Source organism: Meira miltonrushii (assembly GCF_003144205.1).
Source record: "Meira miltonrushii strain MCA 3882 unplaced genomic scaffold FA14scaffold_2, whole genome shotgun sequence".
Lineage (NCBI taxonomy): Eukaryota > Fungi > Basidiomycota > Exobasidiomycetes > Exobasidiales > Brachybasidiaceae > Meira > Meira miltonrushii.
Window position 1 is genome coordinate 4,487,649 of NW_020289944.1, and position 17,474 is coordinate 4,505,122.

The 17,474-nt window shown below is 43.8% G+C and overlaps 6 protein-coding genes across 6 annotated transcripts; 3 read left to right on the plus strand and 3 right to left on the minus strand.

Annotated features, from left to right (window-relative positions):
* Window position 1: 1 nt before the first annotated feature.
* Window positions 2–1,264, minus strand: FA14DRAFT_179763 (uncharacterized protein; the record flags this gene model as incomplete). Its single annotated transcript, XM_025500946.1, has 1 exon — window positions 2–1,264. The coding sequence occupies one exon, from the start codon at window positions 1,262–1,264 to the stop codon at window positions 2–4; it is 1,263 nt and encodes a 420-aa protein (XP_025356708.1).
* Window positions 1,265–3,415: 2,151 nt separating this feature from the next.
* Window positions 3,416–5,625, minus strand: FA14DRAFT_161136 (uncharacterized protein). Its single transcript, XM_025498974.1, has one exon. The coding sequence runs from the start codon at window positions 5,453–5,455 to the stop codon at window positions 3,596–3,598; it is 1,860 nt and encodes a 619-aa protein (XP_025356709.1). The 5' UTR covers window positions 5,456–5,625; the 3' UTR covers window positions 3,416–3,595.
* A 506-nt stretch (window positions 5,626–6,131) lies between these two features.
* FA14DRAFT_106680 (uncharacterized protein) lies at window positions 6,132–7,235 on the plus strand (the record flags this gene model as incomplete). The annotated part of the gene is made up of 1 exon (XM_025495783.1): window positions 6,132–7,235. A coding segment is annotated over one exon (1,104 nt), but the record flags the coding sequence as incomplete, so codon positions are not given.
* Window positions 7,236–7,590: 355 nt separating this feature from the next.
* FA14DRAFT_161137 (putative CDC46-cell division control protein) lies at window positions 7,591–9,909 on the plus strand. The gene has a single exon (XM_025498975.1). It carries the CDS (start codon window positions 7,628–7,630, stop codon window positions 9,839–9,841), a length of 2,214 nt encoding a protein of 737 aa, XP_025356711.1. The 5' UTR covers window positions 7,591–7,627; the 3' UTR covers window positions 9,842–9,909.
* Window positions 9,910–10,881: 972 nt separating this feature from the next.
* On the plus strand, window positions 10,882–13,941 carry FA14DRAFT_155814 (uncharacterized protein; the record flags this gene model as incomplete). The annotated part of the gene is made up of 1 exon (XM_025497785.1): window positions 10,882–13,941. The coding sequence occupies one exon, from the start codon at window positions 10,882–10,884 to the stop codon at window positions 13,939–13,941; it is 3,060 nt and encodes a 1,019-aa protein (XP_025356712.1).
* Window positions 13,942–14,130: 189 nt separating this feature from the next.
* FA14DRAFT_155815 (COG2-domain-containing protein) lies at window positions 14,131–17,424 on the minus strand (the record flags this gene model as incomplete). Its single annotated transcript, XM_025497786.1, has 1 exon — window positions 14,131–17,424. The coding sequence occupies one exon, from the start codon at window positions 17,422–17,424 to the stop codon at window positions 14,131–14,133; it is 3,294 nt and encodes a 1,097-aa protein (XP_025356713.1).
* Between the last annotated feature and the right edge of the window lie 50 nt (window positions 17,425–17,474).

Below are 17,474 nucleotides of genomic sequence, written 5' to 3' on the forward strand. Positions count from 1 at the left end.
TTTATAATGTTTCACCTCCTATACGATGAGCGACTAATTGATATTTGTGTCGCGCTCTTTGATGTTGCGTGCAATTGTCACGGCGTGTGAACGTTGCATGGCATCCCTCATGAGGACATTCGAACGGCCTCAAACAATCATGAATGCGGCTATGTCTACGTGCATGACCACTGGTGCTGAAATGCTTATCACAGCCAGTATGAGGGCACATATGACGCATTTGTCCTGCTTCGCCCGTTCGCACGTCCACTGCATCCGACAAAACACCAGGTGCTGGAGGTACAATCACCTTGTTGATCATGCCCTTGCCTGAGCCATGTGTTGCACTTTGCGTTTGAACAGAAGATGCAGATTGCGGTGGTGATCTGTTGCCTGCATTGGCCGAAGCTGACGCTAGATCGTGAACGGCAAGCTTCATTGAAGCACTTGACAATCCACGTACCCTTCGAGTCTTTGCGCCATTGGTCAAAATTGCTTGCCCATAAAGACGAGGCGAACGTTGTTGTTGATTGTGAGATACCGGCAACCCATTTACAGTAGACTGCATAAAGTTCATCGTATTCAAATCGTGGGTGTTCATCATGTTACCATTGTTGAATGCATCAATGTATGCCATGTTCGATCCATACTGGTAATCGCCCGAGTAATTTTGGGAATCATGTTGCATAGATTGCATAGGATAAGAATCATACCCTCTCGAGAAAGAAGATGGTTGTCCTGACGAGACACCATTATTGTTGGTCGCTTGCTGTTGTTCTTCCGCTAGAGGCAACATCCTCATCGTTTCGGGAGAAGCATGTGTAAGATCGTGATCCATTAGACCTGACGTAGGCATTGTTGATGAGAGCGTATGATCGCCGTTGCTCGAAGAATAAGAGGGTGATCGCTCTCCTGTGAAATCTTGTTCCGATGAGCCAACGACATGCAATAATTCAAGTTCTTTGTTCTTTGCATTCAACCTGCGTTGCCATAGAGGCTCTGTTTGTGATCGGTCAACAACGGGCTTGGGATGGCCTGATCGCACTTTTTGTTGTGAATGATCATCATGGATACCATTGTTGTGATTTTGAACTTTATCGTTGTTGACGGTATTGTCCCAAAGATTTGTTCCATTCAAGTTATTAAAGTGCGAAAGGTCATCGTTTTGTGGCTTGGTCATCTGTCCCGAGACATCCCATGTAGTTGGATCACCGTTGAGGGATAACTGTAGAGAATGTTGCCATGCCATATCGGCGGAAGGGTTATAGTCAACCGCTTGAGACATTTTCACGAAGGAAATAGGCCAATTGAACTCGGCGCCGATATCGTTAAAATCCTTCTTTTGCAACAAGTCGAACTGATTGAAATTGTCTTGGTACGCAACCGGCATGTGAGAAAAATGTGAGTGAAAAATCCTCAAAAAGAGAATTGGAAAGTGTAGCGACAGATGCTGCTGTCAATAAGAAATGATCGATTATTCCGCTTTTTTTGGGGGTAAAAAGTCGATAAAATTGAATGAGAATAAGTGTTTCTTGACAAAAATGAAAGAAAGTAAGCGATCGGTTACTTTGAAAAGTCGGGAAGAAGAAATCGTATTGATTTAATGCTTTCTCCGCGTTTAAAATCAAGTAGAGAGCAAAAGATTTTCACCGCTTCAATGTACGAATTGGTACGGCGAGCGAAGGACGTTTAGTTATGTTTGAGTTGAAACTGATAACGTTGAACGAGTGAGCCAGAATTGTGGCATATGATTGTGGTGGTGATAAAAATGGATATGCCAGATTTATCAAGTGGACATTGTATTGTATTGTATATATGGTATTGTTCACTTCATATATACGCATATACACACACACGCACACTTTGGACGAGTTCTCTCTCTCAGTGCACTTTAGCACATACGCCACCCAAGTAGTAGGCGTAAGTGCTGCAGTCAATGATCAAAGATTGCTCTCTTTTTTTTTCTCATACATCCAACAGCGCTAGACAAGTGTCAATACGGTAAAAGCGATCCGGGTACTTTAGCCTGGTGTGTCTGAGCGTAATATTGAACGTATTTATTTGTGGAAAATATGAGAAGAGGAGTGAAGAGAGAGAGCCAGAGAAGAGGGGCGCGCGTGAGTACTTTTGCGAACGTGAATCCAAAATCAAAGGCGCGTTTTCTCTCTCTTCTTTTCCCCTCGGACATGCGGTAGTGAGCAGATCCAAAAATATGGATATTCACAATCCTACATGCACAATAACATCAAAATTTAAACAAGCATTTTGAAATTAAACAAGATACATCAGATCACTTTTTCGGATTTATATATAGCGCTTTAAAATTGAACATGGAGAGAAGATGTAAGACAACGAACATAACTATGACCCTGGGTCAGGATGAAGTGATCAATCTAGAATGACCGATTCGGCAAAAGGTGATCGAAGCTCACGCTCACTCCCATATCGGATAATTTTCATATGGCAATGAAATTACACGCTATTACACGGATATTCGGGTGTCCCTAATTGGGCTCAAAGGCCGCTTCGGGAGGATTAGATAGGAGCATTTGGCCTGTACTGTACATAGTATGAATGGGGTGACATGAAAGATGATTACTAAAAAAGAGAGAGGGAGGCAAAAGCAAGATTACGGTAATAATGCTGATCGAGCAGTGTAAGTGGCAATTAGCGCGAACTAAAAATTATCTGGCATCTTTACTCTATTCATGCAAGATTTAATGCGGGTCGGATTTTGAAACCTTATCTGCCTTTAAACGCTCAGGTACACATAGCCCATAAGCTTGAAATACACATTACGCGTTAGATTTGATAAAAGGCCAAAGTTAGATTCCATCAGATTCTCTTTACAGGTCATCAGAATCTATAGAGGTCAAAGAGAGCGTTATGACCTTCATCTCGGCAGCCACACACCTCCGAGACCCTTTCTTACTGTCTTGATATAAAGGAAGGAATGAGTTGCACTATATGTTTTGGTCTCTAGATAGATGAGTAGGCTTAAGAACATCTTCGATAAATCGATAAAGTTGTGCAAAGGCCGTCCTCTTTTTAATTTGCAAGGATCTCTCCGCATTGCGCTTCTGAATGACACGTTACCTCTGCCTTACCTCGCCCAAGTAACGTAAAATAAGAATTTCCGAGAAAAAAACAGCCAAGTTACATAGATTAGCGTCAAAATACAATGCAGGGAAAATAAAGTCCGTCACATCCATTGAAGAGGACAGGAAGACACTACGGTGAATTAAACACCGATGAAGAACAATGAGCTAACACTGCCCTGCGCGTATTGATCGCGATTTGACGTCAATGGGAGTTTCTTCTCATTCCGATTGCATTTTGCATCTACTGAGTCCGATACTAAATAGAAAGAATGCCGAGCACAGCTTTATTGGGATACACGAATTGACATCGGATATAAGAAATTAAAGTTACAATGTCAAAACAAAGCATATTTTAGTAATGATAGTACGCTAAATGAAAAATGAAAATATATTTTCTTTTTATAACGTCATAAAACAGGATACAGAATTGAATATGTTTGATAAAAATACACTAAAATTGCGGAGAGGCCTCAATTTTCATCCTCAGGAAACGTTGGTCAGATCATTATTTATGATCAGACAACGTTCTCATCGTCTCCGGATGATAAGATCGCTCTTTGACAAACCGGACAACGGCCACTAACAGCCGTTAACCATTGATCAACGCATTGCTTATGCATCACGTGTCCGCATCGTAATAACCTTAATGGTTCAGGCTCTTCGATCGTCTTTTCTGTAGCTTCTTTTGTGATCTCATCTTTGGCCTCTTCTTCACCTTCGTGTGCCGGACGGCTTCGATCATCACCTTCAGCCGGATTTATACGGACTTCTTCTTCTCCTTCTCCTTCTTCTCTGCTCGATCGTCCTTCTTGAGTTTTACTCTCACCGAATCGTACTTCTTCATAATCACTTAGACAGATTGGACAAGTGGCTCGATGAGCGGGGATAGGATATAAGGGATACTTTGTCTTGATATTCCCACCAATGCCACTTTGACCGGCATCCTCAACCTTGTTTGTCTTTAGACTGGCACTTGACTCTTCCCTTCTTGAGAGACCGATCAAGCGTCCCAATCGTCTCCTCTTCTGTGGTTGCTGTTTCTGATCCGATCCTTGTTGAGGTTCTGCAGGCGTCTGTGGTGGAATCTCCACGCTACCACTCTCTGGAACAGCAGCCTCTACATCTGCGTTTGCATTTGTCAGTGACGTTTCTGCTGGTCCTGTCTTGTTGCCCATATTCATCAATGCAAGATCCGCACTTTCTCCTTCCAAGAAATTGACTCTTGAATCCGCCTTGCTCATTGGAGCTCTTGTGATTGTTTCAGCCTTCTTCTCTTCATTTCCTTCAGCAGGTGTATAATAAACAATTCTCGAATATTTCTCAATGTCATCTTGACTGATCTTTCCTGTCTCCGGATGAATGTCTCGTTGCGGTAATCGGTGTGACAATCCCAAAGCGCTTAGGCAAGCGATCAAAAGAGGCAAGAAGAATACCACCAAGAATACCATAAGAGCAACTTCCAAAATGATCACGTACGTTATACTGAGCATTGCGATGCACGTAAAGAATAACGGTCTACTATCGGCAGGTTGATGACTGCATTCGATACTTGTCCAAACGACATAATTTCCAACGATGAATAGCACAATATGGCAAAATCCTAAAAGATCGCCAAATTTGCCCATCTTTCTATCCAATCCCAAAGATCCAACTCGACGATTACGTTCCCGCTCCAGTAGACCATCTGCGCCATTCCTTCTTGCACGAGGTGAACGGTGAGGCGATAGTCCAAGGTAAAGATCGACAGGTACAGAACACAAAACTCTTGCACAGTGTAATGTCAAATAAACAAACATGCCTTCCGGATCGCATTCTTCCGGAAAAGAGAACGAGTTCCCTAAAGAAGATGGAAGTGCAAGGACCACGATACCGACCACAACTTGTGCCAATGCAATCAAAAGACGTAAAACCAATATCCATTTTCTGAATCGGGTTAGATTGCTGAACCCGCCCCAAGCATTAGTCAATAAGTGCCTTCTGACAGAGATTGCTTCATTTTCACCATCATTTTCGGGAATTCGATTTCTATTCATATCCGCCAAAATTGCATCAGATATCATTTCTGAACGTAATTGTGTTGATGTTCGTTGAGCGGAATCATTGCTTTGCTCCTCTCCTTCTTGCGTTGTTAAAGCCGCCTGTAAAGGCTGTGATTGTGAATCATTGGAAGCGGAGGGAATATCCGGTAATGTCCTTTCGTTTTCTTCATCAAGTGAAAGAGGATGTTCTTTCACTTCTTTCATTTTGGATGGTTGTTCGATTGCAGTGGTGTCATTCTGTGCTTCGGTACTGCTTTGACCTGCTTTTTGTGTCATTGTTACGCTTTCGATCGTTGCATCTTGATCGAATGTAGTGAGAGTGGATTTCTCAGCCATCAATAAACGTTGCGGAATGAAGAAGTGTTGTTATATGCTTGATGAATGAATGTTTTGCTGTATATAATCGGGAATGCTCTATGAATGCGGGTATGCTAAGTCGTTAAGAAGGATGTGATGTGATCTTGAGAGATGGTTGATGATGAAATGATTGCACTCTTAAAACACTGACACGCACGAGAAAGGAAGGTATGCATACAATTAAGCCCCGGAAATCCTCCATCTTTGAATGATGAATGGCTGTGTAGTAGTGCTGAGCAGCATAAAGTGCCTGAAAAATACGCGTAATGTCAACAAGTGCCAAGACTATTGAATGCATACACAACACATGCTACTGTTACTGTACAAGCGGGCAAAAGATCCATGCGGGTTTGGTTTATTGTACAGGGAATATAACACACACAAACACACTTTCTTGCTCTTTCCATATATGCACACAGCCATGGCCTCCTCTTCTACTCAACAGCTGGCAGCATCCATCCTTACAGCTCAAAGGCCATTATTCGCACCTCCTCCAGCAAAACACCCAAAAGGGAATGGTGAAGGTGGATCACAAAGTAATGCATTTGATGAAGAAGATGAAAGAATCTACTTTGATAAACAGACTGGAACATGGAAATGTGAAGCAAATGCAGAAGATGATATTGAACTAGAATGGAGTGATGAACAACGATCTTGGGTGCCGGTATTGGATGATGAACTCTTACGTGAACAACAGGCTGCATATAGGGTACAAGGCGTAGATGAAGATCAACCAGCCGGACCAATACTTAAACAAAAGCAGAAGAAACGACAGAGAAGTCCGAATGGGGAAGGAACAAACAAACAGCAGAAGAGAAGGGTCAACACATCCGTTTATGTTTCCGGGCTACCTCTTGACTGTACAAAGGATGAAGTTGCAAAGGTGTTCTCTCGTTATGGCGTGCTGAATGAAGATGACGATGGTGAGCCAAGAGTGAAAATGTATGCTGATACAAAGACAGGGATGTTTAAAGGAGAAGCATTGGTGACTTACTTCAAACAAGAAAGTGTTGAGCTGGCTATCAATGTTTTGGATGAAAGCTGTTTACGCGCAGCAGAAGGCAGGACCACACCCATCATGCGTGTAATGCAGGCTGAGTTTGGCAACGAGAAACAAAAAGGAGGAGATGAAGTAGATAATGCAAAGCATGAAGCTGCCATCGGTCAAGCTAATGAAGGTCTAGCGTCAAATTCTACCAATACTCAACGAACCATGTCTCACGCTGATAAGAAGCGAGCTCAGAAACGATATGCGAAAATGAACAATAAATTACTCGATTGGGATTCCGATTCAGAGCATGAAAGGGAAGAACAGGCAAACGCACAATCGCATACAGCCATAACAGCACAGCCAGAGAATGTCAGGCAAGTATGTCTACGCAGGATGTTCACAATTGCCGAACTGGAAGAAGATCCAACATTATTATTGGATTTGAAAGAAGATGTACGAGAAGAATGCGAATCTTTAGGAAAGGTGACAAATGTGATCTTGTGGGATAAAGAACCTGAAGGTATAATGACGATCAAATTCGCACAAAATGCTTCAGCGGTAGAGTGTGTACAAAAGATGGATGGAAGATTCTTTGGCGGTAGAAAAGTTATCGCACATCTCTTGCCTGGCAAACCTAAATTCAGGCGTTCAGATCGAGATGTTGAAGATATAGAGGATGAAGATGAGCCGGCTGAGGGAGAGCAGGTAGGAGATGGTCAAGTGAACGAACAACAAAGGAGAAAAGATGCCTTTGGTGAATGGCTCGAAGGGCAGTGATATAAAACAGTTCCAACTGGATCCATTGTATTATAATCTGAACAATATATCATCATACCAAAACATTGATTATTCTTCTCTTACTAATCTGACTTTCATCCTTTCTTGAGAAGATCACAACGCGTCTTCAGATATTCATAGAGTGAAAATACGAGCACGCGCTGAGACGCGAAAGACGCGTTCATTTACGCGAAACGCGTGAGCGTGTAAAGTGCTTGCATACACGCCCGTGTTGAGTAGAGAAAGGCGAGTGAGCTGCTGCACAGTGTTGCATTTTCTTCATTCGCATGCGAGTTTGGCTGAAGAAACACTCTCTCTTGTGATAAAGTACTATTGTTCAACACACCATCACCCTCAACCACCCTCCCTCAAACCCTCTCACAATGTCGATGGCAGCTGGCTTCGATACAGGCCGAGTTTATTCGGCCCAAGTATTAGCAGGAAATGAAGATTCAAGAGCTCCAGAAGCTCCAGTTCAAATCGAACAAAGTTTATTCGAGTTTATTCAACGTTTTAGGATGGGAAATGATTATATTTATCGTGATCGTTTACGTGCAAACCTTTTGGCAAAACAATTTGTAATTGATGTTCAATTGGAACATGTTCAACTTTGGAGTAATGCTTTGGCACAGGCTTTCAGGGAAACACCTGGTGAAATGTTACCGCTATTTGAAGCGGCTGCAAGAAGAAGCGCAAATGCAATCTTGTATCCTATTTCAACCAAAGGAGAAGTTCGTGGTGTTACACCGGATGTACAAGTAACACTACGATCGGGAGCCAATTTGATCGGAATGCGTGATCTTCATTCTGATTCCATCGCTCATCTTGTTCGTTTGCCCGGTATCGTGGTAGGAGCATCAACTTTCTCTTCTCGCGCTACCCATCTCAGCTTGATGTGTAGGGATTGCAAAACGGTCAAGACCATGCCAATCGTTGGTGGATTTGGCGGTTTCACTTTGCCACGTTACTGTGAAGCAAATCGTATATCAGGTGACAAATGCAGTACGGATCCTTATGTCATCTTGCACGATAAATGCAAATTTGTCGATACACAAACGATCAAACTTCAAGAAGCTCCTGATATGGTGCCCGTTGGAGAATTGCCGAGACACATGCTGCTCTCTGCTGATCGTGCTTTGTGTGGTCGTGTTGTTCCGGGAGCAAGAATAATCGCAACAGGTGTTTATTCTACGTTTAACAGCAACAAAGGTGCAAGAGGTGCAGGTGCAGTTTCTTTGCGAACACCTTACCTACGTGTCTTGGGATTGGAAATTGATGCAGAAGGTGCGGCTGGCAGAGGTGTTGCACGTATGTTCTCTGCAGCAGAAGAAGATGAATTTAATCGGATGAGCAGAACTCCTGATTTGTACGAAAAGATTTCTGCAAGTATCGCACCAAGTATTTTTGGTAACAAGGATATCAAGAAATCCGTCGCTTGTCTATTGTTCGGAGGAAGCAAGAAAGTCTTACCCGATGGAATGCGATTACGTGGTGATATCAACGTTCTGCTCTTGGGTGATCCAGGTACGGCTAAATCGCAATTGCTGAAATTCGTCGAAAAGGTGGCACCGATTGCAGTCTACACATCAGGAAAAGGAAGTAGTGCTGCCGGTTTGACAGCTTCCGTTCAAAGAGATGTCAATTCACGAGAATTTTACCTGGAAGGTGGTGCAATGGTTCTTGCTGATGGAGGTGTTGTCTGCATTGATGAGTTTGACAAAATGCGTGATGAAGATCGTGTTGCGATTCACGAAGCAATGGAACAACAAACGATTTCAATCGCCAAAGCAGGAATCACCACAATTCTAAACTCAAGAACATCTGTTTTGGCAGCTGCAAATCCAGTCTTTGGTCGTTATGATGATATGAAATCACCCGGAGAGAATATCGATTTCCAAACTACAATCTTGTCAAGATTTGATATGATTTATATCGTCAAAGATGAACATGACGAAGCTCGTGATCGAACGATTGCAAGACATGTGATGAACATTCATATGAACAAGCCCACCAATCAAGGAGATGCAGATGCCAATGCGGCCGCACAAGGAGAGATTGATATTGAGGATCTCAAGAGATATGTTTCATACGCAAAGACAAGATGTGCACCTCGCCTAAGTCCTGAAGCTTCAGAGAAGCTATCAAGTCACTATGTTTCATTGCGCAAACAGGTGGCACAAGTGGAAAGGGATAATAACGAAAGAAGCAGTATTCCAATCACAGTACGTCAATTAGAAGCCATTATTCGAACGAGTGAAAGTTTGGCAAAGATGACATTGAACACAACTGTAAAAGAAGAACATGTTGATGAAGCCATCAGATTGTTCAAATTGAGTACGATGAATGCAGTTCAAGCAGGAAACGTTGACGGAATGACACGTGGTGAATTACAAGAAGAAGTGAACAAATTGGATCGTGATATTCGTAGAAGGTTACCAATCGGTTGGTCAACGAGTGCTGCTAAGTTGCGCGGTGAATTTGTTGAATCACAAGGATATACACAACATGCTCTCGATAGAGCTTTATGGATTTTAGAAAAGAGAGATGTGATTCGATTCTCCAATCAACGTAAAACTGTCACTCGAACTGGAGTTTGATTAGGCCTCCCCTTTTCTCGGCTTTCTTTCTGTCTTGCTCTCTTGTATCATTATGTCTGCAGTAGTAATTTATTCTTTGTTAAATCTTAGCTCTGTCATCTGCATCACCATGACCATGCATCCAAGCTAACCTGATTGCTATAAATTGGGGAACTAAGTTGTCTTACCGTGTGGTGTTGTTTGCTTCTACGCGAGTATAAAACACAACGCGTCTTTTTTGTGTGTTAGTTTGCTCCACTACAACAAAAGTCCGACGACCAACAGATGGACTATATCATCAGCATGCGTTCATAAACAAAGCCATCCTGTCTCTTGCTTTGGATTACCTCTTTCACTCAACATGAAACGATTGCCAGGACAGGATGAAGGACAACACCAGTATACATACATGTTGGCTCTATTAAACAGAAAAGCTTATTTCAACATAGAAACTCTACTTTTGCATAATTTCCCGGGTCAGCTGAGAAGTGAATGAATGAATGCAGATGAATGCCCGCCTAAAGGAAAGAATGATTGTCAAGCCTATACAATATAGTGGAGAGAAGAAAAGAATCACAATGAATAGTCAGTACCGGATATCCTCATTTTCATCTTCATCACCACGGCCTATCTTTTGACCTTCGTTTGATGTTTTCACAATCATCATCAACGAGCAAGTCATCGAGGTTCTAGGTTTCTCTTCTTTTCTCATTTCTTTGGAGCAGGTCTCTATCCGTTTTTTTTCTGCATTTGTTCTTACAAAAGGTTCGACAGGTAATCGACCTTTCTCATCACATTCATTTTATTCCCCAACACACTTTCGACTTCCTCGTCTTTTATTCCGATCAAACCGGCTTTTGTTTCGGTATCGAGAAATTCGAAAGTGCATATAAAACATCAGTTGCATATCAACATCTTTTGACGAAAACCAAGGAAAGTACGCCTTCTTCGACCGAATCTCGATTAAGGCTCCTTTTTCATATTTTTGTCATTGGATTATTGTATGGCACATTTGTCTTGATTGCTTTAACGTCTAGCAAATCAAAACAAAGACGTCTTGCATGGTGGAAATGCAGTTCATCTCCGTCAGTTTCCTCAAACGTGATGGCGGTCAAAGCAACGATGGACATATTTCAGTAAATCATAATACTCCACTTCAACTCGTTATCGTCATTGGAGTGGTCGTCTTAACAATCACACTTTTATCTTCGCTAATATGGATGTGTTGTGCTTCAAGTAGAAGTAAATACCGTAGAGATCGATTTAGCAAATTCTTCAAAATTGGCAATGGTGGAGGACAAAAGATGCAATCCAGATCATGGAATCCGCAAAAGCCTGGATCTGTGTACGAATTTGGCGATGCTGATTCACTCGATGGACTCTCTCTTCGGGAAAAGTCAGACGTTTCAAACGATCGCAATTCTAGAACTTCAAATCGATCAGGTAATAATAAGGCGCCCATCTTGAGCCCTTTGAGCCCTATGCCAATGTTAAAGGAAGATCGTGGAGTCAACCCATTCGAAGATGCAGCATCAAGAAATGTTGATCAGAACGGAAGTGGTGCTGCAGTGAGTGCTCCTCCCCAGGCAGCGCATCCGCCCGTTCAACGTGGTCGCGGCTGGCAATTGTTTGACGGTCAAGTGAATCAGCAAGGTCAAGATTTAGAAGCAGGTACACTACCACCTGCCAGAAGACCTAGCTTTATCGACAGGCTACTGGCACATCGTAGTCTATCACAGACCAATGCCGTCAAAATGCACACGGCCAATACGATTGCTTCTCCAAGTCCTACCCAAGATGCATTCAGAGCAGCAAACAATCGTGCAGTACTTCCTCCCTTGGATCGTTGTGTAACCACGCCAGCACTTTTCAGTAATTCAGCTTTAGGGGGGCAGCGTACGATTCCCTCAACGCCTGCGATCCCAGGAAGTGGACTGATATCGGCGATTGGAGGTGCTTTCAGACGAGTATCACAAACGCATCAACAAGTGACTGGAAGACGAAAATATGTTCCTTCTCCGCGTCAATTACCGATCGAATCAGATTATGAAGGAACGATTGGTGGTAGAGATGCAGATTTGCCAATGGCAAGAAGGGCTGATCAACGTCGTCCTTTGTGCGCTGAAAGTCATTATACGCCCAGCTTCACAAACGATCCTTTTGCTGCCTCACCTATCGCCGTTCAACGTTCTCCTGCTATCAATGCAGCAGCAGCAGTGATGGCAGGAAAGTTGGGCGCTGGTGCTTTGTCACCTTGTTCTCGTCCCAACAATATGGTTGCATCTCCTACTCCGCTACCATTTGCGCCTTCTCCGCTTGGACAATCACAGCCAAAGATGCAAGAAAAGATTGCTGGAACGCCTCATCACACTCCAGGTATGGCAGGCGTTGGTACGAATTGGCCAAGACGGATGTCGGAAACGAGCATTATTCAAATTTACAAAGATGAAAAGGGTGGCTTTGACGATATAAAGAGACAACGTGATTGGCAGCACAGTCACGATGCATCTTCATCTCGTCCGCCCAAAAAGGATAAATTGCAAAAATGGATAGCTTCAAATCAATTTGCCGCCGTTCCACCTCCTGATGATGTGAGCAGACGTGGAAGTGCGATCAGTTTTGCAATTTCCGATCGAAGTATGCCTTCGGTAAGTAGACAGAATAGTGTTACTTATGCAACTAATGCGCACAGAAAGAGGCCGAATGGTCCAAAAGCTGGACCGTCTACCAAGAGCGCAAAAGAACTTCAACGGATCGCAAGTTTGAGACCGCATTTTGCACCAATGACCACTTTGGCAAGTTGGCTTGAAAATGACGGTCAGGATGAACATACTGAGGAGATCACATCAGATGCGACGGTAAAGCAGTCTAAAGGACCCGAAATGGAGCGCATGGCATCTAGGACAACAGAAGCGGAAAAGCATAGCATCATTGAAAAGTATTTGGATCGACCTGATGAAGGAGATCCCTTTGATGATCGATCCCAAGTGACTGATTATAATCAACGTGGAATGATTTGGGAGGATATTCCCTCTGCCTCTGGACCGCCTTCTTATAGGACAAACCCTTCACGTACATCTCGTAAGAAAGGTATCGCCCATGAGCCAAGTGCATCAAAAAGAGAAACAGTGACTGTGACGGGTGAAGGTGGTGTTACAGCAGAATTTACACTGGTCAATTCAGCGGCAGATAATGAAGATGAAGAAGCCGAAAGAAGAAGATTGAAAAGTGAGAAAAAGATGCGCAAACGTATGCGTGAAGCACGTAGAGCGGCCAAAAGAGCAGCAAAAGAAGCCGCTGCTGCCGGATTGAATCCTGAATTGATGACTTTGCCTGCCGTTCGTGCAGCAATGAACGAGCTTACAGATGCCATTAATACCAGTGATTCAAGTAAAGCACGCGAACAAACTTTACGACATCAATTACTCGATCAAAGTGACGTTGTCAGCGCTGAAGGGCCACCTTCTTTCGTCGAAGAAGGCGTCAAAGTTGAGGAAAAGTCCGAATCAAAGGTTCATCCTGTGGCTCCCGTCAAATGGGTGGCCGAACTACTAGACAAATCTCCCGAAATCACTGAAGCATTCCAAGCAAGCATTTTGATGGAAAAGCTAAAGGCTGAACAAAGAGCACAAGAACAATTGCCGGAATACAAAGCAAGTTCACCGCGCTCAAAGAGCAGATCAAAGGCGGTAAAACCGAAAAAGTCGAACTCATACACACGCAAAAGTCGTAGAGCCAGACTTCCGGTTGTGCGGGTTTTGAGTCCACCTGAATCACCTCTTACTTCAGCTTCAGAATATCCAAGTTCAGTTGATAGACAGAGAAGGTCATCGATGCCCAACAATCGTTCATTCCTTGTCGAATCAAGAAGAGGATCGCAGGAAACTGAGACTACGCTCAACCAACATCAAAGCATGATCGAGCAACGTGGCATGCCAACAAAGAGAATCGTTTCAATGCCAATGATGGACAAGGTGGAATCTGTTCAGCAGCAAGTACAAGATCCACCTAGACGTCAATCAACGCAGAGACGATTACCTTTGCCTCCAGTGAAGCATCACGGAGCGGCTAGACCAATTAGTGCTTACGAGCAAGTTTCTGCATCTGTCTGGATTCAATAATTCATCCAATAGCTCATCATCTCTTTCTTATTGTATTGCCAAAGTATACCATGCAAGGTAGATGCCAATTGCACCCTTTGCAATAAAATTCAATATGATTTGCAATTACAATACTTTTGCTCTGTGTGTGTGTGTGTGTGTGTGTGTGTGTGTGTGTGTGTGTGTGTGTGTGTGTGTCTTTTTACTGAATTAATCCTCCAAATCGCCTCTAGCTGCCGCTTTGAGACGATTCCAAGCAGCTGTATCTGTTGAAATCTCCGTTTGGACAAATCGTAAATCGTGCACCTCTTTTTCCAAATATTCAACATCGGTGATCATTTGACCATGCATTCGTGTCGCCTCTGCATCTTCTCCGCCATCAGCATGATTGGAATGAGACGAGGTTTGACTGACTGCATTGTTCCGCTTAAGACGTTGCAACGATTCGAAATTCTTACTCATCGTATGCAAAGATGCCGTATACCGTACAACGAAATCTTCCACAACTTCATTCATCCATCTTTGACGTACTTCTTGCGGCAGTAAAGTACTCAAAGCACCATTGTTTGCTTGTGTGACTTGATCTTGGCTTGCCTGACGTGATGCATTCGTACCACCTCCGGTTCCTATCTGGTCTGATTTACCCAGGTACTGTTTCATCGGTCGTAAGAATTGATTGACAAAGAATGAAGGCTCCATTGCACTTCCGTTCGCGCTTCCATTTGTAGTACTCTTGGGATTGGTTGTGGTCGCGGAACGGTATTGCGTACTCACCGAGCGAACCAATCGTAAAGGCTCCGCACAACGTGTTTTGAGTACACTGATAATCTTTGCTGATAGAAGAGGGTACAGTTGGGAAGAAAGTGTAAGAGCCGCATCTAGGGATTCTCTCATCTTCTTGAAGAGGTCGATCGACGTTCCTTCATCATCCACTCCTTCCTTTAGTCTTGCTGTGATTGATCTCTCAAAAATGCTGCGGACTGTCTCCTCAAAGAAAGCAATGTCTGCTGCAAGTGCCGTACAAACAATCATCAAATGATTCTCTTGATCCACATCTACTGCTGTTGGTGTGCTAGACCTTTGAGGTGAGGCTGGAGTAGAGGACGTATTGAGTCTTTGTTGCTGTTGTACTTCAAAAGAAGAACGGGCAGTGCCAGCCGCTGCATTCGATCGAGAAGCGTCTACCACTCTCCTATGTGCTGGCAATACATCTGATGGTAATTGATCCTGCATCCACGTTCGATATCGACTCAAGATCTGTAAGCTCAAGCGCCATTGCCTATGACTGAGATCGCGAATGTGCCATACGTCAGACCATGGCGCCTCAAATGCTTCTAACGTCCTCTTTGTGACGTGCAATATTGGCAAAGATCGCTTCTGTGACCCTGCACTGAGGTTCTGCAGAGAGGCTTGTACGCTGTTTGTATGATTGTTCAAAGTGTTCTCCAATCCAGTCACAATTTCTCGCAATCGCATTTGGAAGTATACCGGCAATTGCCAACGTTTCTTGAAATTTTGGTAGATTGGATCCGCCCGCAAGGCAATCACAGCTCTTTGTGAGGGTGCAATCTTTTCAAACGATGTCAAAAACGCCATGGAGATGATATAATTCCTTCGAAAGTCCTCCGGTCGTCCAACAAAGAACAACTTCCCTCCCAATTGCTCCATCAATCTGGTAGTGATATGACGCCAAACAGACCGAACGAAAACGTCGCAAGAACCTGAAGATGAGCTTGTGAGCGCATCTCTCTCCGCCGAGAGGGCACTAACAGTCGTTTCTGGTAGCGCCTGTTGTACATTCTCTGCCACTTTTGCAATCTTTGTCGCTCGCTCTGCCACGAATGTGAGGATGTTGTTGTACAGATCGATCAAAGGCCTTACCCGTTCCACGTCATCTCCTACGATGGAATAAGGTATCTCATAATTAGACCTCTGATTTGGATCAGATGCGAATGTGGGAGAGGTGGAAAAGCTTTTGTCGAACGTTCCAGTGCTAGGTGCCGTACCAAAAGGTCCATTTGGTGTCATTGGCGTTTTGGGTAATTGACCATCTAGTGAGAATGAATCGATGTACTTGGATGCCCACTGCTCCACCAATGCTTTTCGGATTGCTTCTTCCACCTCGGAGATATCAGCTGCTCGTGTAGAAGATATGTCTTGGGGAAGAGCACTCCATGTACTTATAGCCAATTCTAGCCAAGTAGCCTGTTCTGCGATAGATGACTCCAATGAAGAAGAAAGTTGACCCCAACTTGCCAATTCAGCTTCTTCTGCTGATTTGTATGTGTCCTTTGAGCCACTTGAGGATTTACTGTATCTATCTGGCGTGCTCACCAATAATGATGGCCCTTCTAGACTGCAAAGAGTTTTGACCAGCTTTGCCAAATCTGCTTTCAAAGCAAGCCTGATCCTGCCTAGACGCTCGGCATGCGCCTCAACGAACTCTGTATAGCCCATCGAAATGGCTTGTTGCGATAAGAATTGCAAAGCACTATACTCCGAAGCCGCTCTAGCAATCCGAGATGGTAGAGTTATCGTAGGCTTCTTTGACGATTCCGATGAGAGTGCAGCCGATGCATCAATCAGACCTAAGGATGACTGCCTTCGAGCTGCTATCAGACCTGAAGATCTCCTTCTAGATTTGACCGCCGATGTCGAAGCTTGTTTTGCAGATACGATCGAAGGTCTCCGCATGGGTAATCTGTCAACTTCCTCCTCTTCCGAAGAGGAGGTCAGCTCGGATTCTTCCTCACTGCTCACGTCCAGACCTGATTCCTCAAAGGACTGCCAATACCTGAATGATTGGTCTTGAGGTCCAAGGACTTCTTCATGCATTTCATCTTCTTCATTTTGCTGATTGGATGGTAGGAGCAATCCCTCGAGCCTGCCTAAAGAATCGCTGAACCCCAGGAGCAGTTGCAGATTTGATCTTTGTACTTCGATGGACTCTTTGTCATTCAGTGTTGCTCTGATCCCTTCTTCAGCTTCCCGCAATTTGTCGCGAATTCTCACAATCTCTCCCCGAACGCTTTCCAATCCTAGGTTGCTGCCAGAATCACGCGGCGGTAGGTCAATGCTCTTGAACGGATCACGTTGAATCCGCTTCTGTGAGGGTGAAGTCAAAGCTGCTGACCTCCCATCGATGTCTTCAATCGTGTTGTTCGATGTAGAAGCAACTTTCCAATCCAACCTTGCAATCCTAGGCCTTTCCGCTTTCAAGGCTACGCCCAAATTGACGAATCCTCTGAAATCTCTATCGACAACTTCGTTCAATTCATCCTTTAGTTGTGCACCAAACGTTTGAAGTTCATTGCTTATCTGTGCAAGAGATGTTCCTGGTGCACGCGAGACAAGAAAAGCGTCCACATCGAAATGTTGACCATTTTGAGGAGAAAGATGAACGTCGGAATGGTCTAGAGGTCGAGGTTGCGGTAATTCTAAGGGTGTATTGTCATTGCGTGATATGTAATCCTCAGGCACATTTTGGCCTTGCCTGTCGGACATCACTTTTGAGGCTGTAATCTTGTTGGAGGATGAGAAGTAGGAACATTGTC

Excerpts from the sequence above, each read along its gene's own strand:
- FA14DRAFT_161136 (XM_025498974.1), bottom strand. The coding sequence starts at position 5,455 with ATGGCTGAGAAATCCACTCTCACTACATTCGATCAAGATGCAACGATC.
- FA14DRAFT_161137 (XM_025498975.1), top strand. The coding sequence starts at position 7,628 with ATGTCGATGGCAGCTGGCTTCGATACAGGCCGAGTTTATTCGGCCCAA.